This window comes from Rhinatrema bivittatum, chromosome 3, assembly GCF_901001135.1.
Source record: "Rhinatrema bivittatum chromosome 3, aRhiBiv1.1, whole genome shotgun sequence".
NCBI lineage: Eukaryota > Metazoa > Chordata > Amphibia > Gymnophiona > Rhinatrematidae > Rhinatrema > Rhinatrema bivittatum.
This window is the reverse complement of record NC_042617.1, coordinates 255,729,445-255,748,952: the sequence shown is the minus strand read 5'-3', so window position 1 is coordinate 255,748,952 and position 19,508 is coordinate 255,729,445. Positions and strand designations below refer to the sequence as shown.

At 40.4% G+C, this 19,508-nt stretch overlaps 1 protein-coding gene across 4 annotated transcripts in view; it reads right to left on the bottom strand.

Moving 5' to 3' along the window:
• The window catches only part of ABHD12 (abhydrolase domain containing 12), a 349,778-nt gene that overhangs the window by 1,932 nt on the left and 328,338 nt on the right, over positions 1-19,508 (bottom strand). For 3 of the 4 annotated variants that reach the window (XM_029594492.1, XM_029594491.1, XM_029594494.1), the window contains 2 exons: positions 16,848-16,926; positions 12,212-12,339 (listed from right to left, as the gene is read on the bottom strand). In XM_029594492.1, coding sequence (XP_029450352.1) covers positions 12,212-12,339; positions 16,848-16,926 — 207 coding nt within the window. Of the gene's footprint in view, positions 1-12,207; positions 12,340-16,847; positions 16,927-19,508 lie in introns of those variants that run through there. The other variant, XM_029594493.1, reaches the window with a different exon arrangement.

The following is a 19,508-nucleotide window of genomic DNA, read 5'->3' as shown; positions in this document are numbered from 1 at the left end:
AGAGGCTTGCTTACGGTCCAAAAACTTGATAAAGTAGGTGAACACAATAAAAAGAAATCTTGCCTTTAAGATGTGTACATAGCAATATTTATTTAACAATCGGTCCCCCGACATGGAACCGTGTTTCACATGGGCTACATCGGAAGGAATAGCTTACATACAAAGTATTGTCCGAGTTGTGCTGACAAAGTATTTCGATACAGATTCAAAACTGGAAGGGATCTACTATATAATGCCATGTACACCAGATAATTCCAAGAAGGTAAACAGATGAGAAAACTAAAGAAAATTCAAGTCCAAATACAAGAAATATGAAAATCAGATTCAGGGCAATGTCATTAATTTAAATTCCATATGAAGGATAAGGTTATGAACCTTTTTGGACCATATGCAAGCCTCTTTTGCAACAAACCTGCTCTCCTGATGTACAATGTTTGGACAACCTTCCAGAAGATTCATTATTACTTTTTTTTAAATTGTTTTTTAAGTTGTTGGTAAGGTCCTAAAAGTTGATTGACTTATTCCATGATGAAAACAAGCAAGGATGTGCAGAGGCAAAAAGTTAATTTTGGTTTATTTATTGGTATTGTAGGCTACAATCTTTCATTTGATTAATTTCAAATGAAAAAATTTTTCATTTTTGTTCATTTGTTTCCAACTAAATTCAATGGGGGAAGCCTATTTTTGGCTCCCAAATTGAGGTTTTCTAATCATTTCTAATTACACTTGTGGGCAGACATCATCAAAAGGGCGAAGAGTTCTACAATGCAACAAGACTATGTCAGTGTGGCACAAAAAGTAGCATGAATAGCCTAAGGACCTGTAATAGGGCAAAACACTATCAGAAGTGGCAGGAGTTCTCTAAGGCACCATGAGAGAAGCAAAAAAACAGCAAGAGTGGCCAGAACATCTCAAGGCTCCAAACGAGGGTCAAAGTGGCATTAAGCATGGCATGAACAGCTCAAGGCACCATGATGTGAGAAGAATGCATCAAAAATGGTAGGAAAAACCCCAAGGCAGCAATAGAGGGTCAAAGCAATAGAAAGAGTGGCATGAAGAGTCCAAAGCACCAAGAGAGGTGCAAAGTAGCCACTCTCAGTGGCAAGAACAACCTAAAGCGTCAAATGAGAGGCAAAGGGCATTGTTGACCAAATTGGTACAAAGCCCTAGGCAGGAAGACAGAGAAAATCCCTGGAACAGGCCTCATGCATTTCTGTATGTCATCATTAGGGGAAGGAGCTGGCTGTAGAGTCAAAGTTGGTCTTCCCCTTTGCGGTGTGTAATCTCATCCCCAGCAGTATCATCTGCCTTCTCCATCTCCTCACTGGAGGCTAAGATGTTACTGACTAGAGACCACAAATGTTCTTTAGCCACTAGATGTTAAATAGCCTGCGATTCAGGGAATCTAGGACATGATTCTTTTTCTGAATCAGTTTTTGCAAATACTGCCACCATTACATGAGAAGAAGTAATAATAGAGGAGAGTGGTCTTTGTTTTGAGTGCTGTACTTCTGCTGCTTCTGCCTTTTGCTGTGGTATAATCTGGCTATCAAAGACTGCAGTCCGGGTGAGATCAATAGTCAATAAGAACCGTAAGGGAAAGAGTTTGAAAAGGGCATGAAACTGTTAAAGATAACTGGATAAGGTTTGTGTAAAGCATTGGATTATTAGGGCAAGACAAGAATCAGCAAGTATCAGAAGGGAAGGGAATGTAGAAAGAACCTCAAACACAGCCGAGGCAGAGGAAGAACCACCCAAAAGTACTAAGAACATAGCATAAGAACATAAGAATCGGCATACTGTGTCAGACCAAGGGTCCATCAAGCCCAGGATCCTGTTTCCAACAGTGGCCAATTCAAGTCACAAGATCTGGCAAGTACCCAAACATTAAATAAATCTCAAGCTACTATTGTTTATTAATTAATAGCAGTTTATGGATTTTTCCTCTAGGAACTTATCAAAACCTTTTTTAATCCTGGTTACACTAACTGCTGTAACCACATCCTCTGGTAATGAATTCCAGAGCTTAACTATGTGCTGAGTGAAAAAGAATTTTCTTTGACTTATTTTAAATGAGCTACTTGCTAACTTCATGGAGTATCCTCTAGTCCTTCTATTATCTGAGACAGTAAATAACTGATTTACATTAACTTTTTCAAGTCCTTTCATGATTTTGTAGACCTCTATCATATCCATCATCAGTCGTCTCTTCTAGAAACTGAACAGCCCTAACTTCCTTAGCCTTACCTCATAGGGCAACAGTTCCATGCCACTTATTTTGGTCGTCCTTCTTTGCACTTTCTCCAGTGCAACTATATCATTTTTGAGATGTGGCGACCAGAATTGCACACAGTATTCAAGATGCAGTCATAAGAACATGCCATATTGGGTCAGACCAAGGGTCCATCAAGCCCAGCATCATGTTTCCAACAATGGCCAATCCAGGCCATATGAACCTGGCAAGTACCCAAAAACTAAGTATATCCCATGCGACTGATGCTACTAATAGCAGTGGCTATTTTCTAAGTGAATTTAATTAATAGCAGGTAATAGACTTCTCCTCCAAGAACTTATCCAATCCTTTTTTTAAACACAGCTACACTAACTGCACTAACCACATCCTGTTCGACTCTATGCCATCCCGGACATAAAGCGCTACACTGCCTCCCGGGTGCTCCTCTCTGTCATTGTGATATAAATTTGTACCCCGGTATAGCACTGTCCCATTGGTTATCCTCCTTACATCATGTCTCTGAGATGCCAATTAAGTCTATGTCATCATTCACTGCTATACATTCTAATTCTTCCATCTTACTTCTTAGAATTTTGGCATTAGCATACAGACATTTCAAAGTTTGTTTTTTGTTTGTATTTTCATTCTGCTTTTTAATTGATAGGGATAAGTTAGAATTTTTTAGCTCAGGTGAATCTTTAGATACAGTCACTTGGATTACTTTTCTTATTATTAGAACCTCACTGTTGGGATTCCTTAATTCTAATGCATCATTAGTATCTTTTGAAGATACCTCCCTCCGAACCATGCGCTGCTGAGCGACTGTCTGCTTTCCCCTTTGTTCTAGATTAAAAGCTGCTCTATCTCCTTTTTAAAGGTTAGTGCCAGCAGTCTGGTTCCACCCTGGTTAAGGTGGAGCCCATCCCTTCAGATTCCCAAAAGGATCCCCAGTTCCTTACAAAACTGAATCCCTCTTCTTTGCACCATAGTCTTATCCGCACATTGAGACTCCGGAGCTCTGCCTGCGTCTGGGGACCTGTGCATGGAACAGGGAGCATTTCAGAGAATGCTACCCTGGAGGTTCTGGATTTAAGTTTTCTACTTAAGAGCCTAAGTCTGGCTTCCAGAACCTCCATCCCACATTTTCCTATGTCATTGGTGCCCACATGTAGCACAACAGCCGGCTCCTCCCCAGCACTGTCTAAAATCCTATCTAGGTGATGCATGAGGTCTGCCACCTTCGCACCAGGTAGGTATGTTACCAGACGATCCTCATGCCCAACAGCCACCCAGTTGTCTACATTCTTAATAATAGAATCACCAACTATGACGGCCGATCTAACCCTTCCCTCCTGGGCAGTAGGCCTTGGAGACACATCCTCGGTGCGAAAGGACAATGCACCCCTGGAGAGCAGGTCCTTGCTACAGGATCCTTTCCTGCTGTACCAAGTTGATGTTCTCCAATCATGAGACCTTCTTCCTCCAAGGCAGCACCAGGGCTGCCAGTCTGAAGTTGGGACTTGGCTACTATGTCCCTAAAGGTCTCATCTATATACCTCGCTATCTGCCTCAGCTCCTCCAGGTCTGCCACTCTAGCCTCCAGAGATCGGACTCATTCTCTGAGAGATAGGAGCTCTTTGCATTGCATGCACAATTTCTCACCAGCGGGTAAAAAAAATCATACATGTGACACTCGATGCAAAAGAGTGGGAAGCCCCCCTCTTGCTGCTGAACTGCTGCCTTCATCTTAAATTTGTTGAGAACTCTGATTAAAAAGGCCTGGCTGGTGGGGAAAAAAGTTATTCTACTTAATTGGTTGGAGATATCTGCACCATCGTATTGGACTTGGCGTAATCATTTTCATCGAATGATGTATATGGACAGTTTTAGTTCTAAGTTGTCGCCAACGCACCGAAGACTTTTCTTGGAGACTTGGGAGGTATATGTGCAGACTTTGCCACATCGGGCTCGCAGCTGGATCCTCAATGCCTGATGTTTGTTTGTTGTTCTTTTTTTTGTTTTTTGGGTTAGTGATAGACCCATGCCTTCAATGTTATGATTGGACTGTAGTATACATGGATGTCTCAACTGGTTTGTCAGCCAGGCCTTGGGTAAGGGAAGGGGGGGGGGGAAGGGGGGTAAAGGGGGAGAAGCGGGACAGGGAGGTTTGGAGAGGGTGAGGGTTTGGGGATAAGCATACTGGACTCCTGTTCCTTCTTGTTTAAGCAGAGCTAGCCCGCTATAGTTGTTCAATATGTCAGACTGGGGGAGGTATCAGAGTGCAGCCTCTCCTAGTTTGTTGGCGACATGAGTATTCTCTAGGGTGGCTCTAGAGATGTCTTAGACACAGTTATAGATATCTGGAAGGGGGAAAATTGAGGAGTGTTTCCTCATGGTTCTGTGATTTGTGTCATTAATATTGTTTGCTGTATTATGTTTGCTTGTCTGTTATTGGCAAAGTTTCATATTGTGTCTGAGGATCACTCAATAAAAATTGTATTACAAAAAAAAAAAATTTGTTCAGTTCCTAGTTAAGTTTTAGGTTGCTATGGGAGTAGGAATGTGTCAAATTAACGTCCTTTAAATGTATTAGTGTATTTATTTATTTATTTTAAATTCTTCTATACCGACGTTCCTGTATAGAATCCAGATCACACCAGTTTACACTGAAACAGAACAGTCGCTTGGGGGCGATACATGGAACATTTACATTTAAAACAAGGAAACATTTAAAAACAAGTGGATTAATAACTTCCGTACAGATTAAAAATAACTTCAGTGCAGAATTAAAAATGTTACAATCAAGTAATGAACCAAGAAAACTAGGAAGCTGTTGAATACTAGGTGGAGGGCTCATAACTTTGAGGCGCTAGTTAAGGGAGACCATTGGGCTGTAAAATGAGATCTGCTGAGTTACAGGTTAACTAAAGGATTATATGAGCAGGTAAGATAATTCATTGAAATCAAACAGGTCTAGGATGCCAAAAGGGAAAAACTATAAGGGGTGGCTGGAACATGTAGGGGGCAGATGTACCTGATAGGTTTGCAAGGGGGCCCCAGATAAGATTTGGGAGGACTGGTTCGAGAGTACGGCATGACCTAGTCCGGGAAGTGGCTTCAGAGAGAGCTTAACTCTCCGGTAAAGGCTTGACTGAAAAGCCAAGTTTTAAGTTTTTTTTTTTAATATCTGATGGCAGAGTTCCTGTCGGAGATCCGGCGGAAGAGTATTCCAGAGAGTGGGACCTGCTGTTGATAAGGCTCGCTTCCTTAAGGAGGTTTTAGCAGGGGGGGCATAAAGTGTGCCTTTGTATGCTCTTCTGATAGGTCTGTCTGATGTGTGAGGACGTAGTTGGATGCTTAGCTTGAGGGGGGAGATGTTGTGAATGTCTTTGTGGATCATCATGAGGACTTTGAAAAGAATCCTAATTTTGATGGGTAACCAGTGGAGATTCTGAAGGATGGGAGTGATGTGCTCTCTTTTGTTTGAGTTGGTGAGAATCCTGGCAGCGGCGTTCTGAACCATCTGCAGGGGTTTAATGGCGATTGCAGGGAGACCAAGGAGGAGGGAGTTGCAATAATCAATTTTTGACAGGATGATGGATTGAAGCATTCATTATATGTCTGGTAGTAGCCTACAGGGGAATGATCAAACTCTCAATAAGGCAATAAGGTGTGGGGAATTTGTGAAGTGAAGTTAAAAGGCTGGGTATTTTTTTTTGGGGGGGGGGGGGGGGGTTGTGTGAAAGTGGCACCTGCCTATAAATTTAAAGGATGAGCTAGGGGTGGGTGGGTGAGGGGTGGAAGGGTTGGGAAATACAAACAGTCTAACTTCAGTTAGTCAGCCAGAGTGACTCACTACTCTCTTGATTAACAAATGTTGATACCTAGTCAAACCAAATCTCACTACCCTAACACCTTTCCAAGGTGAGTAACTGAACTGAATTTTTCAACCTTTTTACTTAGGGATACACAGATCCTAGCTTATTTCTAGCTTCTGGCTACCTGGGTTTTTTGTTGTTTTTAATATACAAACACTAACTTCTGCTTATTAGCTGCCTCGCTGACTGAATATTTAAAAATACAAACAGTCTAACTTCTGTTTATTCTCTGCCTTACTATTAAAAGCACAAACACACTAAATAATATTCCCAAATAGTTAACTTCACCCCAATACTTTCTCAAGCAAAAACTTACTGATTCCTTTCAGCCACCAGCAAGGTAATCCTCTCCCTCTCAGTGCTCCCACTGGATTGGTCTCACTAAGAGTAGCTTAGAAAAGCAGCAACAGTGGCATTGGCGATCAAAATCATAAATGGTAGGTGAAGCACAATGCAAAAGGAAGAGTGGCACTGCTTAGCAAAGAAAGGTAGAATATTTGGCAGTGGCACACACTGTCTACCAAATAGCTATGCCTATGTTGAGTACTACACTTGTACAGTATAATATTATAGCCAATAACTCTCACAGTGTGTGCAAAAATGTATCATACACTGTGAATGCTGACTTCTTATGTATACATACAAACTCTGAGGCAGAGAAGAAACAGAGAAGAATCAGGCTGGTGTTAACTGCAATCTGTCTCTGAAGTTAAACGTAGGTGCAGATTATAAGACAAGACAGTAGTGCACAGAGTGAGACAGAAAGACAAAATGGCATGAAAACCTCCCAACCTACCAAAAAAAGCATAAAAGCATCAAAACCCTCAAGGCATAGAGTCCAGGGAATCGCAATCTGCACTGGGGATCAAAAAGTCCAAGGAAATATGAGAGGAACAGCCCAAAGCAGTGAAAGCACCAAAAAAGCTCAAAAGACAGCACTGAAGAATTAGGTGAAATTACTGCTTTAAGAAAATTGCCCCAAGTTTACTAGTAACTGAAATAAAAAGGCCTGAAGAGAAACAAATGTACTTGTTAGTAAAGTGTTATTGTCAGCCTGGAGACAGAACAGCTGGAGGCTGGGAACAGCATGGGAGTGCAGGGCAAATGTGAGATAAGAAAGTTATTACAAACAAGAGAAAGCACTGCGTGAGCAGAATGTATGATGTCTGAGATGCACATGAAGGGAAAGTTACCAGCTGACGTAAGTGATGAGCGAAGGCAGGAGGGAAAATTATGCGAGCCATGTTTATCAGTGTATAAAAGGGTAATGCAAATTTAAAACAATAAGTAAACGGCATTGCACGAGAAGCAGAATATTTTTGTAATCGGTTTCGTTTACTTCCTGAAGGGAAACACAATCTTCTCGTTCCCTTCGATTTCCGCTAATTGCTATTTATCATTCACTATTCACTATATCCTGCCTTGGTTTATTGTATGCATGCATGAAATGTACAAAGCCTGTCAGCTTTTATAAGATCTTTAAGCTACTTAATAAATGTTATGTTATGAAACTGAAAGTGTGTTTCGTCACTGGCTATCTCTCAAGAGAGAAACCAAGCAGGGTAAGTTCAGGGTTTTAACATTTTTACGATCCCCTTCAACATATGGTGGAGAATGCGGGCACTGCAAGGGACGGTAACTGCTTTTATTAATAAAGATTATTACTTAGAGAGATATGAGTCTTGGGTATTGATTTGAATTCCCTGAGAGCTATGGGCTTTGGGTAATGATTCTTTGAACTCCCTGCAAGGGCAGGTAATGATTCTTTGAACTCCCTGAGAGATATATGTCTCAGGTAATGAGCACTGTTTAGTAATCTCTGGTAAGATGCAGATGAGATTGAGGTAAGCAAAAAAATTGAAGAAATAGCACTGGCAACCAAATAAGGGTAAAAGTTGCAGAATCTGTCGAGGTACAGGGTCCAACTAATCAAGACGTAATGGAGCCACGGGCATGGGTACATGGTCCACCTGAGTATTTTTATTTATATTTATTGTAGCTTAAAGTTGGCATTTGTTTTTTCAACGGCATTCTAAGTTTAAAATTTATTATGTCACAAGGTACAGGATCCCCCAGTCCTCTAGCATCAGAGTTCAGGAACCACGCTGTATATGCTCTCCCTTTCCCCTTATGAGAGCAAAGTATCAGAATTTAACCCTTGGTTAGGCTATAGTACAGGGAACCTTACATTTACTGTTTGTTTTTATAGTTTGTAACAAGTTTGTATGTTGCTCATAGTAGCTAGTTTTGTTTGAAAACTGTAGTTTCTCAGCCCCTATCTCTTGTTTATTTTGGGAAAGAATCTATATGGTGGGATAAAGTGAAATATGCAGTTAGTTTCTGGGTGCCTTTCTCTTTGAACGGAGCGGATGTTTGAAATTGATTTTATACTGAGTTCTGAGATGAGATAAAATTCCTTTTTACTTTTTCTACTTTCTGCCTTTTTTATTTTCTCCCTGTATTGTTTTTCCTTGTTTCAGAATTAAAAAGAATTCCTAGGGAAGTTAATGGTAGATTTAAGGGAACTTATAGCATTAAGATACAATTTTGATTTGATTTCAGAGACCATTAACTGTCTTTTCCAGAGAAGGGTGGCAAATATTACCAACAGAACTGTTGGGGAACATCAGAGTACCTCTATTAGGGATATTGACAATTTGATTGCTGAAGGAGCAATTACTAGTGTTAAAGTTTAAAACTTGAAAGGACGCTGGCAGTTAAGGGGTTAGTAGTAGAAGCATAGCAGAGAGAGATAGAAGGGGGGGGGGGGGGCTAGTGGAGGAATGCAGAGAAAAAAAAGTGTTTTTCAGGAAAAGAGACAAATTCGATGAATTGATCCTTTAGTTTAGAAACAGAGTGAGAGGAATTAAAAGATGTTATTAATAATAATAATAATAATAATAGCCTTAATTTAGCAAGAATGTTTAATTTCGTTTACAGTGAATAAAAATCTTTATCTTGTCAGTACGAGCATTCCTTGGCATGATATTGCTGGTGAGGGTTGGTTTCATCAGTAAGGGCTCTGGTTCTTACAAAACATTCAAAGATTTGGTCATCACACCCATAACACCTAAAGTGACCCCTAAGCCCTTTTCTTGCAAATCCAAATTGATTTTATCAAATTGCATTTATGTCAAAATAATTACAAAGATGCGTGCAGTGAATCAAGATAGCAAATACAAACACTTTCCACACACTTTTTAATCTGATTCTTGAGCTCAAATATATGTTAATTGTTTATCTTTTGTGTTATTTGTGTGTCCTTACATCTAAAGAATGCAATGAATGAATTTGTGTCAGTTTAGTGAAATATATGTTCCTATGTAATGTCTGAACACTTAAGTTGTTATGATGGAATCTTCTCACTGATTAATTTGAATTTGTTTTGCTGCTCCATATTGGCAGACACCACGTGTCATTGATTTCAGAAATCATCCCATCCTTTGCAACAAAAGCCATCAGAAGCTATCTTGCACCCTTCATTATATGAACTGAAATGTTTGCACTTACCTGATTTTCTCTTTGTTTGTTTTGTTATATGCTTTACCTAGATGCTGTTTTTCTTGTTTTTATGAGTCAATGTACCTATTTGCAGATGCCATTATTTAGACAGAATGAATGCAGTTTTTCCAAGTGTTTTGTAGCATTTTCCAGTCCTATAATTTCTAATACATTTATGCATTTACTTGCTGAGTCAGATATGATATCTTCTCCTCTGTCTCTATCTATGGAAGCTAGTCTGATTACATTGAGGGATCAAGAGGGATATATAATTCTCTCCCCCTTATTTCTTGTTTTTATTTTTCTTGATTTTCTTCAATTTCCTGTGCAGAGACTCACTCAGGTGATTTGGTAGCCCTAAAAGGGCATTATTTTTGAATTTGGAGACAAAGCATACTGAGCACTTCCCCACAGGTATTTATTGTGGGTTGAGCCCTTTCCAATGTGATTGACAGGTTACACTTCCGGGGTGGAGAGTGGACATAAATAGTCTTGTAGTAAGTGAAGTTGTTAATTTGAATGTCGTGGCGCCATTGTTGCTGTGAGATGGAATGATGGAGAAATTGAAAAAAGAATTAAGGGAAATAAAGAAAATAGAAATATTATCTCTAAAGAATTATGGTCAACATAGTGAGAATTTAGATTGGGTTATGTATCACTATGTGGGATGTGTTATGTGATGGGTTTGGGTGAAGTGAGAATGTTTAAATAGTTTGTCTATTTTAGGATTAATATCTGAACAACTGAGGTGTCTTAAGGATTTGTCATTACGAGGTGACCCCTGATGAAGGCTGGTGACAACCGAAACATGGTTCATGTCGGGCAGTGTTTGAAACGCTACAGTGGGAGCTAAGTATTTTTTTATTTAGAATAACTGGTAACAAAATTAATAAATAAAAATTTTTTCTGGGTTTAGGGAAATTGGTATTTTTAAATTGTTTAAATAAACTTTGCGGGTGAGTTGTGAGATACAACGTCAAATGATTACAGTGAAGTGCTGTACAAACAGCTGATACTGTTTGTGGCCCATTGCGTGGCGAGAGACAGTGGGGACTAAAAAGATCTGCACCAAATTCTGATGATGTTGTTCTCTTGATTTAAATATTAGTATAATGATAGTTTGATAATAAATAAATTGTTTCCTCTCTTTGTGTGGGTATTGATAGTATTGAGGGGAGAGAAGCTTCTGTGTGTAAAGATAAAAGTAAGCAATTTGAAACTATATAAACAAGACGACTAATTTAATTTTAATGAAAAACTATTTTACTCTGGATGATGAGGTTAGCAGAAAATTGTATAATTTTGTAAGGAGAGGCAGGATTTATGGATATAGTGATGCACTACATCACAGAGTAGCAATGGATGCTATAAAACAATCATCAGAAAGCCGATCCTATTGAATGCAAATCTTTTTCCACTACAAATCTACATGACCAAGATTTGGCCACTGGTTTACAGAATAGTTCTCTAACAATGCAGCAGAAGAGACTAGGATTTAACCAACAATCTTGGTTCTCTTGTGATTCAAGGAACACATCTGAGGCGTTTGGGCTTGGTGGGGAAAATAACAGTTGTATACATCTCTCTGCCTGATTAAGAAGCTTTGCCTAATTGTAGTTATCAAAGGGGATGGCAGCAAAACTTGGGAGAAAACGGATGACTGACTGAAGAGATCCTTACAGATCTGCACAAAAAACAATCAGGAGAGTGGCTTTGTCTGTATATCTATCAATCAATCTTAGCTATAAAGAGCATTTGCTTCGACTGCAGATCTCTTGGCTTTATTAGCATCTTGTTCCCAGCACTTTTTTATATTTTTGTCAGCATTCGGACAGGGGTATGGTTAACGACATCTAGCTGAAGAGCAGAACAGTTCACGTCTTTGCAATAGCAGTGGCTTTCTTTGGTTACGTCCATTCTTGCCTTCTGTAGTTCTCAGGCTTCAGAAGAATAAAAGGCAAGTGTGTGCTTGAAACTTAAAGGTTTCACCACTTGATCAAACCAAATTTCTTGAGAGAATCATAAACAATTTAGAAGATGCCTTCAATAATCGACCCAGGCTACAAGGCTAGTACTCTAGAGGGATTAAAAAGTGATTAAATCAGCTATATCTACAAAACTTGAAAAATGTTTTAAATTTACTTGATCATTTGTGACTGACCACTAAGGGAAGCAACATCCTCTGAAACTGGTTGTCCTGATCTATAGTTCATTTTAGTCCTTTTCCAGATTTACAAACAAATAGGTTTCAAGTTTTGAATACAATAAATTGAAGTAACTATTGCTCCAACAGCATCATTTCTATAAACAGGCACATGAAATTCTATTGGGTCCCATGTTCCTTGAATCCTATTGGCAGAGGAAAAGGAATAGGAACCTGTCAGAATGCTGGGTAAGAGGAGTGGCTTAGAGCAGTCATATCAAACCAACTTTTTTTTTTAAACTATGGCCCTAAAATAAAGTAAAAAAAATCAAGCTGAACAGATTTGTTGGGAAGTGATAGTACAAACAGGTCTCATATCCTAGCAAAAAGCTTATTTTTCTATTTTTCTGGGTACTGCCTTTGTGGTAGGATAACTTTGCATGCAACACCACTTACTTCAGAATATGAGGTAGTTCTGGACTCCTGTAGATATACTTGTGCCTGTATCCAAGGTCCTTTTGAAAAGGGACAAATTGCACTTTGAAGTCACGCAAGCTCCGAGATGGAGCTGCAATGTTATAAAGCTGTAGAAACACAAAGCATAAAGGTAATAGATCAGCACAGCGGAATTAATTTAAGGAGAAAAGCACATGTGATTTTTAGGTGTTCTTGTTCAAAGTAAATCAAGAATGCCTTAGGTAGAGACTGTGTTCATCCGTCTGTCTGTCACATAAAATTAAGAGAAAACCACCAACAAAACGAGCTGATATTTTACACTTTACAGTTGGGGGTTTAAAAAAAGACTTGAATATCATGATTGAAAACTTTTGTCAGAAATGTTATTGCCTTCTGTTTTGTTGAGTTTCATTTCCTATGTTCTGGTTGCAATAGCATGCACTAACTGGTTGTTAGGCGCACTATACAAGAACAACACTCCAACAGAAGTACTCTGTTTTCTATAATTGCTACAGTTTAAGTTGAATTTACACACAGGCTGGCTTTTAGGATGTGGGCTGCACAGAGCATCATTTCTAAGGGTGTGTTGTGTGTTCCTCAGTTCCCACTCCCTCACAGGCACCTTTCTCCCCTGCTGGCACCTTCCAGTGTTCTTTTCCGTACCAACTGCAGCCTTCTAACAGGGCAAGAGCAGCTGTGCAGGTGCAGAACGTAGTGCCCCCAGAAGAATGTGTAAGGCACATGCAGGACGCAGAGCTGTTCTGCACCGCCATCATCAGACACAGCTTCTTGCCACTGAAGAAGTGCCACAGGCTGGGAGATTGCATGGGAGCCGAATGCTGCCACCAACGCCACAGCAGCCTGCATGGGAGGCACCAGAGAAAGAGAAGAGCTAGACAGAGGGAGGGAGAAAGAGCGGAACAGCCAGGCAGAGGTTTGGGGAATGGGAGAAGTTGTTGCTAAGCACTTTGGGCATAGAGAGAAGGGGAATAAAAAGAGAGTGAAGGGGGGACACCAATGTCAGTTTACGCACAGGGTGCAAGTTAGTCTAGAGCCTTTCCGACTCACATGTTACTATAATGGAAACAATTTTAATAAAATCTTGGTTTGTTTGAACAGTGAAGACGGTACATAAAACAGAAAAGTTGGAAGTGTGCATACCCGGTAGAGGTGTGTGTGTGTGTATGTAGGGGGGGGTGTACAGATGTAATCTGCATTTTTTTTTTCTCAGCAGGCTCTGCTATCTGCAATTCCCCCATCTGGGCTTGCTACTTCTGGGTGGTTGACCATAGGTTCTACGGCTCTGGCTGCCATTCCCTGCCACAGTGCTCTCTATTCACTGGGAGGACAACTGTCTAGCACTGCTATAGCTCCCTCTAATGCCTCCTTGTCCGGGTGCGGACGTGTGGGTCTGAGTGATGCCTCCATGGCCCCACCTGCCTTCCATGTCTTTGCTGGCATAATGCCTCCATATGCCATGGTCTGGAGTACCAAAGGGGCCATTGACAGACAGAACAGACAGACAAACTGACAAAATCAGGACATAAAGCATTTTCTTACAGAAAAAAAATGCCTAAAAAGCTATGATGTCATTGGCATGTGACAGCTTACACCCATTTGGTTGACAAGGGACTTATGATATAATCTTATTGTTACTTTCAACACCAAAATATGACTGGATAGTCATGAAAAGAAGGGGAATATATAAGTAATGAGAAACATATGTCAACAAAAAGTACAAGAGTTCATCCTGAAGAATAAGGCAAATGGCACCATCTATTGATAAAATCATGAATCAGATTAGTATGTAATGGACTCCATAATTCTTACAGGTTTGAACACACATTTTTAGTTCTTTTTACTCAGCTCTAACCTACCATGGTGTTTGGTCTTTGAAGCTCATTGTTTTAAGGAAGAACGGAAGCCAAGTGTCACTTGAAGCAAGAGTCTCCAAAGATAATGAAAGCAATACTCCTATGACTCTTGCTTCAAGTGGTACCCGCACTGCCATGCTTTTTTCCAAGGGTAATTTTAAAAGCCAATTCTTCAGGTAAAACCTTGCTCTGCTGTAGAAATGGTCATTTTAAAAATTGTCTGCCCTATATGTGGGGAAAATTAACTGTGTAGAGCTTCTAGGCATATATTTTTGCCCAGTGAGCAGAGGTGTACCTGGGGACGGGGGTTGGGAATAGGCTCGCATTTAGGAATTCCCTTGAATTTTCAAAGGTATGTTTAGCATTCTTTCCTGAAAAACTATGGGGTAGATTTTCAAAGGGTTACACGCGTAACTTACGCGTGTAACCCTGAAAACCTGCTCCTGTGTGCGCTGAGCCTATTTTGCATAGGCTCGGCGGCACGCGTCTGTCCCGGGGCTTGCGCGCGCCAGAGGTAGGCATAAATAAGTAAAACAAGGTAGGGGGTGGATTTAGGTAGGGCTGGGGGTGGGGGAAGGGAGGGGAAGGTGGGGGAAGGTGGAGGGGAGCGGAAGAAAAGTTCCCTCCAAGGTCGCTCCGATTTTGGAGCGGCCTTGGAGGGAATGGGGAAAGCCATCGGGGCTCCCCTTGGGCTCAGCGCGTGCAAGGTGCATAAGTGTGCACCCCCTTGCGTGCGCAGACCCTGGATTTTATAACATGTGCGCGGCAGCGCTTGCATGTTCTAAAATTGGGTGAACATTTGTGCACGCAGGGTAGCGCGCACAAATGTTCCCCGCGTGCGCTTGTTTAAAAATCTGCCCCTATATGCACAAATTAGCAGACGTAAATGTGTGCAGATAATATTTGTGGGATAATTTTCAAAGTAAAAGTACGCAATGCAGGCAGTTATAAAATTATCCACGTAAAGAGCAACAACCTTGATCTCCTTCAAATATAACATGAAGCACCCAATTGCAACCCTCAATACACCCTCAGGAAAGGAATTTGCACACCAGAGATGCCCCAATTAATGGACTCAGTCTCTTTCAGTGTGTATGCAATCATACATGACCACACAAAGTTTTCAATCAAGCTTCAAAGCTCCAAAAAATATATATTCTGACAGATTTAACAATAATACTGGAACAAAAAGCTACAGTCAGCGTTATATAAATTCTTTTTATATTATAGATGGAGGTCTTTTCTTGTGAAATGCCAAAACTGGATTTGATTTAAATGTTTCAGAGTGTGTGTTACATTTCTTTGTCTTATTCTCCTTCATCAGCAAATTTAGGAGTATATTTACTAAGCCATGATATTTTATCATGGGAGGGGCAAAATATTGCGGGGGATGGTTCCGCAATAGTTGACCTTTTCCCACCAAAATACCAGGGCAGTTTTCTGGCAATATTTTTGTTATCATGGAACAAAACTGCAAAAAAGAGTATCGTTGTGAAAAACATATGATGGTGGCCCTTGTTGCCCAGGGCTTCCATCGGCTTGAAGGATCACGCAGCTTAAAAATGAAGCCCTCCCTTCAAAGTGACAAAATACCCACCGAAGTCTTGGGAGACCTCCCCCACTACTGCCTGTTGAGGTGGCCCACATAAAAAAAAAAAAAAAAGGTAATATAATGATGGCACTGTCATGCAGCAACGCTCCACCCACTAACCAAACCTCTTCCCTTTGAAAGAAAAAATATCCTCTTTGGAGTTCTAATTCTCTCCCCCCGCCCCGAGATACTCCCTCCTCCCCATAATGAACACCTAATCCCTGCGGTCTAGTGGCGCCCCACTCCGATCCCCCCTTCCATTAAATAAATCCCCAGCAGTCTAGATTAGACCCTCCACCCTAGCCCAATTCCCCGCACCCTCCAGATCTTAACAGGAAGTCCCTAATAGTCTAGGGGCTACCCATTGCCCAGTCACAAGATAGGGGGCAAAGGCCAGTTAGCACAATATGGCATCAACCGGCCCAGGATCTAGGGGGTGCCCAAGCAGCTACTGCAGCACCAGGGAATTCAAGCTAAGGTATGCAGGGGATCTGGGGGCATATACTAGAGTGAGAGGGTCTAGGTGTTTTTTATGGGGGGGGTTCACGTGTTGTCTCGGTGGGGGGCAGAGTGGGATTCAGATGATAAAAGGGGTGGTTAGAATCCTGGAGGAGGGGCTTCTTTCAAATGGGAGGGTTTGGGTAGGGGGATAGGGTGTTGCCACACAACAATGCCATCATTTTATTATTTTTATTTTGTTTTTACTGTGGGCCACCTTGAAAGGTGGCAGGGCGGTGGGCGAGGGTCTCCAATGACCTCCCGGAAGGAATTTTACATCTCAAGGGGGGTGCTATTTCTCCCTGGGTGGCACTTAAAATAGCAGCCCCCGGAGCAGTTAGCTACAGCTTTTCATTTGTAGCTACCTATTTTGAAATAATGTGGCTTGGGCCAGGTTGTATCATTTTATTTTATAAAATTACCTATGCTTTAGCTGCTTTGCATGCATTTGCAAAATTTATGAATGCAAATCACATGCAAAGCAGTTCACTGTAACAGGGACTTGTTTTGGTCCAAAACAACATGCAATATCACTATGATAGGGGTATATCACATGAACACTATTTATCAAGCTTTATATCCGTATTGCGCTTAATGAGCTGTCAGAAAATAGCAGCTGTACAGAAAAGAAAAACAGTCAACATATAAAGAAGAATCAGAGAAGACATGTAACCTTTCTCCCAAGATGGAATGGCACAACTGGATCATCTTCAGCATGAAGAATAAGCAGCGGGCAGGAAATGTATTTCACACTAGTAAAAAGCAAAAGCAGACATTGCAAGTTACACAGAACATACATGTTTTTTTGGAATGTGTTTATATTCAACTTTATTTAAAAACAAACAATTATTTATTTATTTATGTATTTAAAATCTTTTCAGTGCCGTCATTAAGTTATTTACCATCACAATGGAGATAACTACAGATATTCAGATAACCTAACATTTATAATAGATGATTGCTAGAAATATGTAGTTACCTTTGAAAATACAGTCACCCTCTTTACAAGAAGTGAGCTGAAAAACAACTATTTACAATATTTGAATGTTATAATAAACAATGGTTAATTTCTACTTTGGTAGACAAGATTTCAATTTACCCTAAGTCACTAATAGGTCCATATTCAGCTGCTATCCAGCTGAATTAGTTAGCCAGATAAACACTTGATGCAATGAAGTTAATAAGTACATTTAAAACAAATAGGAGAACATATTTTATCACTCAACACTTAATTAACCTCTGGAATTTGTTGCCAGAGGATGTGGTGAAAACTGTAGTATAGATGTGTTTAAAAAACATTTGGACAAGTTCCTGAAGGAAAAGTTCATAAACCATTATCTAAGGTGGGCTTGGGGAAATCCAATGCTTATCCCTGGGATAAGTAGCATGGAATCTTTTTACCTTGTTGGATCCTGCCAAGGTCTTGTGAGCTACATTGGGTACTGCTGGAAACAGGCTACTGGGGCTTGATGAACCTTTGGTCTGACCCAGTATTGAAAATCTTATATTCTTAACTTAGCTGGGATATTCAGTGGCACAGCTTCATTGCTGAATATACCTGGTTACCTAAAAGTTAGCCGGATAAGTTTGTCTAATGCGCCTAGAGTTATCCAGATAACTCAACTTATCCCAGTTATGCCCTCACCCCATCCACCACTTAGCCAGCTAACTATGTAGCTGGATACATATTTGTCCAGCTAAGTGGTAGCTGTTGATCCCGGGCGGATATTCAGCCGAACACCACCTTGCCAATTAAGTCGAAACTTATCTGGTTAAGTGCCACTGAATATGAACCTTTAAGGATTTTTGCTATTATGAGCGGCCACTATATATAAACATTTTAATAAAAATGCTTAAATGCAAATCTAATTTATTTTCAGTTTATAGCTGTTTTTAGCAACCACCACTTCTGATGGAAGGCAGCAGCACTCAGAAGTTCTCTGCACTACTTTTCGGGTCATCCCCATATGAACTTTTCATAATTTCCTCTCCTTTTTTTTATCACACTGTCACATGTATAAAAGCCAATTACTACAGCATTCTTCCATGACTGAGACAGCAAGAAGAAGCTTCTTTACAATCTACTTCTAAAGCTCTTTTTCCAGTACCTAGATGTCCCCATTAGGGCAGCCTTCCCTCTCCTGGGGCTTTGAGCTCTGTATTAATGGCATTCCTATCTTCTGCCTGTTTCAGAAGGAAACAATATCACTTAACTTTAATATTTTGGCCTTTAAAAACCGTTGTTTTGAACGTAGGGCCTCATTCAATAAACATGAGTTACATGTGTAGCTCCAGTGTGTTTCCTTCCCTGTTTGACCTTTGGAAAAGGGACTGAACTACCTTTTAAACCTAGGATTACAGTCTAGTGGCACACAGCATTAATGCTGGATCATTGGGCTGGCCCTGTAGAAAATTAAACTGACAGTAAGGGGAGTTTATCACCCTCTGCAAATGGAGGTTCGGTTACTGTTCTCCACTCTCTGGTTCATGTTTCCTACCCAACACATAAATGTTTACACAGCATCCTTCAAACATCCATTCATTTCAAGCCAGACTGGTATTAGCACAGTTGAAAGATGCTATCTATTGTACAAGACACAATCAATGACCGGCCCATTCTACTATGATCTCTCTCTCTCTCTCTCTAGCATTTAACTTTCAAAAAGGAGACTAGGATAAAATGAGGTAAATGGCTGAGGGTACACAAGATATTTATCACAGTTTCAGGTTCAGCAGAATTCATCTGAAGTGAAGACTAAAGATGACTCATGAGGCCAATTTTCAAAGGGTTTAGGCTCTTAAATTGGATTTTTCAAAATTTACTAGAGCAGAGTTCCTAAATGTGGGCTCTTTAATTTAGGGGGCTAAAAAGTGGGTGGTTAAATAAGGTAGATTCTTAGTACTTATTTTCAGCACTTGACATCTAATTTAGGAGTCTAAATCTAGAAAATTGATAGCAGGACTAAATTTAGAACCGTATGTTTAGGTTCCCAGCTTTTTGAATATCCGTTTCCCAGTCTTCATCTCCCTTTTCCTCTTGTTCTTATCATGCCAACGAGTATCATTTGGGTACTGCTTCAAAGGGATCCCACTGCTGGCTTGGAGTCTGACAATTCATAGAGGAGGCATAAAAGGAACTGGATGCTGCACCAAGTCAGTCTGCATTTTCTTCAGGTCCTAATTAATTCACAAAGTCAAGTTCTGTTACGTTTTCCCCATTCCTGTTTTTAAAAAGTGGGGAGGGTGAGCTGTCATAGTAATATAGCGAATAACAGCATATAAAGACCAAAATGGTCTATCCAGGCTGCCCAGCAAGTTTTCTTTAAAAAATTTT